General features: G+C 42.3%; 1 protein-coding gene across 1 annotated transcript; it reads right to left on the bottom strand.

The window, feature by feature from the left end:
* Positions 1-203: 203 nt before the first annotated feature.
* Positions 204-1,961, bottom strand: Kbtbd6 (kelch repeat and BTB domain containing 6). The gene has a single exon (NM_001012045.2). The coding sequence runs from the start codon at positions 1,708-1,710 to the stop codon at positions 241-243; it is 1,470 nt and encodes a 489-aa protein (NP_001012045.2). The 5' UTR covers positions 1,711-1,961; the 3' UTR covers positions 204-240.
* Between the last annotated feature and the right edge of the window lie 5,296 nt (positions 1,962-7,257).

Here is a 7,257-nt window from a genome sequence, read left to right as displayed (position 1 = left end):
GATCATGTGTAATAATTTGATAACCGCTGGTCCCTATCATGAAAGGAATATTAGTTTCCATTCTGCACTAAGTGGATTGTACATCTTTATGACTGGGATGTCACTGATACAAGAGATCTTATAATTGAAGACACAGGCTTTGTAAAAGTCACTGAGGTGCAGATAAACAAGTATCAGCCACTTATTATGGTGTGGACCATTACATAGCAGATGTGTACTGCAGAGAACATAGAATCACCATTAAGTCAAAGATGTAAAGGAATGTGGGGGTTGAGCTACTAATTGCCATTCGTTCTTCTGGACACTGTAGCATTCTACGTCCTTTAATATAGCTCCAGTAACGGGGTCTTGTCCACCCAAAATGTAAATGTAGCCATTCAGATCTGTCACATCCATACCCTTCGGACAGAGCAAGTGGTCAGTCAGTTGATGCAAATTATTTGGGGCTGGCTTATATACCCATACACCTTTCCTGGGCTGAACAGTGGAACAGATGTCATGGTCTGGAAAAATAGAGACGGCTAAGGTGGAGAGGGCTCTAGTGTCTGCAAGGCAAGACACAGGCAAGAACACTTTGTAAATTTCCCCAGAGTATGAGTAACAGCAGAGAAAGGGATGCTTGCAGTGTTCAAAGAAAACCATCATTCTCTTAACACACATCCCTAACCTATGGGGTGGATTTTCTTCTGCAGGGATGACAGTATTGCTGGTATCGTTGTTATTATTACTATTGCTATTGTTGCTGCTGTTACTGCTGCTGCTTGGCACCCGAATCAGAGCCTTGCACAAATCATCATCCAAACGAAGCTGCAGGAGAGCCCCTTCAATAACGTCCAGGCAGTATTTCTTCACAATAGGCTTAGTCAGTAGCTCCTCTAGGTAGTCCTGATCTTCTGCAGGGAAATGTGCCCAACGAATACACTTAAAGACTTCAGCAGCGCTAGGGCCCCGCTCTTTGGGAGCAGCCTCCAGCCACTGCACCGCCACGTGACACACAGTCTTCTCACTCTCTACATCCAGACTGTCCAGACGCAGGACGGCCAGCAGCTGGGCCAGGGTCAGATCGGCCAGCGTCTCCTCCCGAATGGAACCCATCCTGCTGAGCTGCTTGAAGTTGTGAGCTATGAAGGACTGGGCCTGAGAGCGCAGCTTGTGGTGGTCAAAGGCATCGGCAAACTTGAGGATGGCAGTGCAGTTGGTCAGGTCAAGTCGGCGAGCCAGGAAGGAAGCACAGGCTTCACGCACGTACTCCAGCTGGAGCATATCCGAGGCCGCGTACAGGCGCTGCACATTGGCCTCGCTCAGCGACACGCGGCCAGTGTAGCAGTAGTCCACCAAGACCTCGAAGGACTCGGCATCCACGTCGTGGATGGTCACGCTGGCCTGCTGGCTCTCGTACATGCCCCCTGTGAACATGCTCTTGAAGTAGGGGCAAGCCGCCGCCAGCACGTTGCGGTTGCACGAGAAGAGGCGCCCCGTGCCGGGCCCACTGCCAGGCGTCACCACCTCGATGGTCACATCGCACAGCAGACGCGCGTCGTAGAAAGACTTGAGCTGTGCCAGGAGGGCTGCAGAATGGGCCGTGTCCTTTAATTCCTCTGGGCCGGTGAAAAAGGCCGACACAGAGGGCTTGGAAATCCTCTTGGGCCGCCTCCCGCCGCGGGGACTGGCGAGGCGGCGAGAGCGCGGGGCGTCTTCCCGGGACTGCATGGTGGAGATGGCGGCGGGGCGCCGAGGGCGAGAACGGCTGCAGACGCCGGGCTTCTCCTCACGCCTCCCTCGCCGACGCCGACACAGCGGCGTCCCAGAACAGACTCAGCTCGCGGCCGCGATTACTCAGCTGGGCCTTCGCCGCGGTGCCGCCTCCCTTTATCGCGTAGCCGGCGGCCAGGGTCTTCACATCAGCGCGGGTGCCCCAGCTCCACCAAAAGGGTGGCAACAGGGTGAATTATCAGTTGCTTTTCGCGCCTCGAGGCATGACGGGAGTTTTCAGGTTCTAGGGAGGAAACTGAAAGACTGCAGCTGCTTTGCATTTTGGGAGTTGTAGTTCATCCAAAGTCGCGATCCGTTTTGGCTTTTCATTGTTTTCAGGCTATACTAGATAGATAAATCCCAATTCTCTTGGGATTTATTAACGGTTTTAGAATTTATGGTTTGAAATCCTCATTAATATTTCTGTTCTAATACGTGTTTGGTTTTTTTTTGTAAAACAGCAATAATAGTATTTGACAAGATCGATGATTAAAAGAGCTATATTGCCTTGGATACATAACAACGCTTAATAGTTTTGCTTTACAAAACGATAAATAGACATGCAATTACTTGAGTATAAAAGGCAAGAGAGTTTTAGGGTTTTTTCCCTAATATTTTATTGAAAATGAAGAAACACTGATTTAATATGAGTCTACAGAAAAACATCTTAAAGTTTCTTCAGAAATGTTTCTGTCTTGGTTGCTACATTGGGAAAGATTTTATTTTTACAATAGTTTTAGGCTTTTAGGAAAACTGAACAGGAAGTGTAGGAAACTCCCAACGTTCATGTCTCACAGTTTCACCCATTAATACCACCTTTAATGCCCTGCATTAGTGTAAAATTTGTTAGAAATGATAAATGATTACCAATGCATCAATATTAATATAGTTTATAAAGGAGTTCACTCTTTGTGATGAAAAAAGCTGCAGGTTTTGGGAACCTGAAGCTCTCAAAAGGTGTCCTCTGACTCCACACATGTCCTGAGCTAGGTATCTTGCACACAAAACTAAATATTTTTTCAAAATAGAAACTGCCAAACCAAAAAGGAACCCTATAGATTCCAGCATTTTTGTTTTCCTATAGGCTCACAATTTCAATTTTGTGTGCTTCAACTTTTGTTAATGACCCTTACATACAAGCTCAGTTCCCAGAAGGTAGAGAGAGGAGCACCTCACATTAGAAAACAGCCTACAGACTATCTATTCAAAAAATTCCAAGACAGCCTAAGCTACAAAGAAAGACCTTTAATTCAAGTGTTGTATTTGAGGCAGAGTCTTACTCTGTCTGTATCATAGGCTGGTTGTGAAATTGTGCTATCTTTGTGCTTAGACCACTAAGGACAACCCGATGACATCAGCAGCAGTAAATAGTTTATTTTTATTGCCATTTGATAGAAAGCAAACTGTCAGGAGCCATCTAAAAGAGGCTAATGCTAGTAGGGACGTTTCCTGGAGGTGGTCCACCTTTTGTATGGCCTAAAATGGGACAAAGTCCCAAAAGACTTCATCTCAGGATTGCTTCTTGCAGCTGATATGCCTTTCCTGACACTCTTATAGAGTCTAAGGACTCCTGGATATTACCCATCTTATTGTGAAAATTTCCTGCAGATCAATATAAAGATGAACTTTCATGAATTAATACTGTTTAGATGATCTATAGAATTCCTGATTTGATTAAAAGAATTTTAGGAAGAAAGTTTTAAGATATGGTTATAGCTGTTTTGCCAGAAAGATAAAATAAATTTAGAATCAAGGATAGAATGTCCCCCACTCCTCATAGAATAGTAAATAAAGGCTGCATAATAAGGAATACAATGAGCTTTCATAATTGCACTAAAAAAAAATAGGCTTGTGACAAATTTGTGGCCAAGGAAAAACATTCATTCCAGGTCAGGTCCAAGGATGAAGCCACAGGTGTGCACTATGATAAAGCAAGGCCATGTGAAACTGTTGCTTTGAACTTATAATGAGCTTACAAAATGATACACTGCTTTGAACTTAATATCAGCATACTTTTGTAACCCCCTTGTTGTGTATGATTTTATCTATGAAGTAATTTCCTAAAGAAATTTGTCTGTGAAGATATAAAAAGGCTAGAGAGAAGGAATAATGTAGTGGTTTCTGGGACTCTGCTCCACCCATTCATCCATCCACCCATCCATATAGATGTATGTGTGGTATTTGAGGCTAAGCCTCATTCACCAAATGTATATATGTATGTGTCCATTTGTCTATATGTACATGTGTAGGTATATGTGTATGTATATGGGCATGCATGGATACCTGTAGAGCTGATAAGACAGGTAGTTGGCCCAACCAGAAAGTGTCTATATATGGATGTACATGTATATGTATGTGTCTGTGCACATTGTCTGTGTAAATGAATTTCTTCCTTTCTTTTTCTTTTCTCTCTGGTTTATAAAGAGTTAATGAGAGATGAAGAGATGGGTCAGTGGTTAAGAGCATTGATTGCTCTTCCAGAGATCCTGAGTTCAAATCCCAGCAACCACATGGTAGCTTACAACTAAGCCACAGATTTTGAAGACTCAGAAAATCTTCCCAAATAGCCTCGTTCTTCCTAGAGTTCCTTAGGTATTGATCTACTTCTTACCCTAGCAGAAAGCAGGTAGTTCAAAGCAGCCATATATACCTGAAATAAACAAACTACAATTACTAAATATTTCTGTCTTCTACATAGTGAAATCCTAGTTCCCCAGTGTGTCAATGATATGAGGCTTTGGAGACCGCAGCCAGTGGGCTGTGAAGCATTCAGCAATTACAATGTTGGTTCTACTCAGGGTTTCTATGATGAGACAAAATACCATACCAAAAAGCAAGTTGGGAAAGAAAGGATTTATTCAGCTTACACTTTCACATCACTGTTCACCATTGAAGGAGATCAGAATAGGAACTCAAATAGGGCATGAACTTGGAGGCAGGAGCTGATGCAAAGACCATGAAAGAGTGCAGCTTACTGGTTTGCTCTCCAGGACTTGCAGAACCTGCTTTCTTATAGAACCCAGGACCACCAGCCTACAGATGCCCCGCCCACAATGGGCTGAGCCCTCCTCCATCAATCATTAATTTAAAAATGCCTTAAAGCTAGTTCTTATGGAGACATTTTCTCAATTGAGGTTCTCTCCTTTCAGGTAGTTTGTGTCAAGCTAGAGTTAGCTTGTGTCAAGCTGACATAAGACTAGCAAGCACAGATGTCCACATAAGAATTGCCTCTTGAGTATGCTCAGTTGAATCACATAAACATTCCTTATGATACTGTGCTAATATGAAGGTTATGAGAATGGTTTATCAGACAAGATAATGCTGGTGCACGGTTCCATTGGGGAATACTCCTGACTAGTATACCCCAGGAATTGCAAATTCAAAGCCAAATCTGCTGTGAAGTCCTTCAGTTGTGTTAGTCCAGGAGGGTGGCTGTATTGGTTGTCCCAAAGGTCTCGGAGAGCATCAGACAGTGAATAGTGTTGATAGGAGGAATGGGTTAATCTATCAATGGCACCAGAAACTCATCTGGAAGCCAGAGACACAAATTCCTCTTACTAATCGGTATCAGTGCTACATCTTGACATGCAGTGTCTTAGGATCAGCAGTTCGATCCTAGGGACCACAGTCTAGTTTCAGTTCTCAAACTCTTTGGATGTGACAGCACATGTAGTTGATCTTCCATATGTTTGACTTTGGGGTTAATATTTTGAACATTTTAACATAATTTTTTCTGTTTTGTTCACAGACAAAACTTGTTATGTTCATACTATTTGTAAATATTTTCTCCTTATACAACAATACTATCCTTTACATCAAACCATGTTTATATTCATTTTGTCAAAACAAATACTTTGCTCAAAATAACATGGCATGTTTTCAACATAGTTTGCAGGTTACACAAAAAATGGTTTCACTCACGTTCAGATAAAGCCTCAAACTTGTGGCAATCCACCTGCCAGAGCCTCCTAAGGGCTGAGATTATAGGCATACACCACATCTAGCTAAATGTTTGGTTTTTATGCTAGGCAATTTTTCAAATTTGGCTATAGCATCCCAAGATTAGACAATCAGGGGTTGGGGATTTAGCTCAGTGGTAGAGTGCTTGCCTAGGAAGCGCAAGGCCCTGGGTTCGGTCCCCAGCTCCGAAAAAAAGAACCAAAAAAAAAAAAAAAAAAGATTAGACAATCAGTGTGTACATCTTTTAAAATATATATACTGCTGTCAGAGCTACACAGAGAAACCTTGTGTCAAAAACCATATATATATACGTATAGATATATACATATAAACAATATATTTATACATACACTGTTGTGCTCAGTTTACAAGCACTTGGTTAAATTTTTTGCATGTTAATCATGAGAGATACTGGTATGCAGATTACTATTTGTGCCTCTTCTGCATAGATTTCATATTCAGGTAGTACTGGCCTCTCACAAAATTCATTGGAAAATGATTGCATTTCTTCTAGAAGTGATCATAATTGGTGTTGGCTCTTCTTTAAATGGCGAGCAAAATTGTACAGTGAACCCATCTGTTTTAATTTTTATCATTCTGTGTGTGTGTGTGTGTGTGTGTGTGTGTGTGTGTGTTTGATTTGGGGGTGAGCTGTATCTCTGCCACAGTACCCTTGTAAAAGCTAGAAAACAATTCTGGGGAGTCTCCTCCCCTACCTTTACATCGGATGCCAGGATGGAAGTCAAGTCAGGCTCTATGGTACAAGCCCCTTTGTCTACTGAACATCTTACTAGCCAGGTATAATTACTGATTTTATTGTATTTTGAGCTGTTTTTTTGTATAATTTTAGAAAGCACTAACATTTCTATATCACTTAGTTCATGCTAAACTTTCATATTATATGTACTATTGTATATAAGGAAACTAAGTTATCTGTTTTATTGGGGTTCAATTATTTCTTTAAATGTAAAGCCCTGCTATGTAGCCAGACTGCCCTTAAATTTCTGGTCCTCCCATCTGCCCCTGTAGCAATCCTAAGCAGAATTATCAGTTTGTGCTTGGGTCTGGCTGGAAACTAAGACAGCGGGCAGTTAATTTAGTTAATATTTGCTTATTTACTGCAGCTCTAGAGAACAATTCTTTTTTTTTTTTTTGGTTCTTTTTTTTCGGAGCTGGGGACCGAACCCAGGGCCTTGCGCTTCCTAGGCAAGCGCTCTAACCACTGAGCTAAATCCCCAACCCGAGAACAATTCTTCTTTATGAATTTCTTCCAACAATATGAATATGTAACTTTGAAGACAAGGGTGGGAAGTTGTGACTTGAAGTGAGGTTAAAGGCTGGAGTGGAGACGATTAATCTCAACTGTTAATTTGATAAGATGAAAAGTCAACTGGGAGATAGGACTTTGGACATGTCCATGGGGAATGATTGCGATTAGGTCAGTTGAGATGGAAAGACCTACCACTCACTCACTATGGGTGGCACTGATTCCTGGGATGGACCATTAAAGGGAGAAAGTGACCTGAGCACAGGAGATCAGCCTTC

Source organism: Rattus norvegicus, chromosome 15 (assembly GCF_036323735.1).
Source record: "Rattus norvegicus strain BN/NHsdMcwi chromosome 15, GRCr8, whole genome shotgun sequence".
In the NCBI taxonomy this organism is placed as follows: Eukaryota; Metazoa; Chordata; class Mammalia; order Rodentia; family Muridae; genus Rattus; species Rattus norvegicus.
This window is presented reverse-complemented; position numbering and strand designations above follow the sequence as displayed.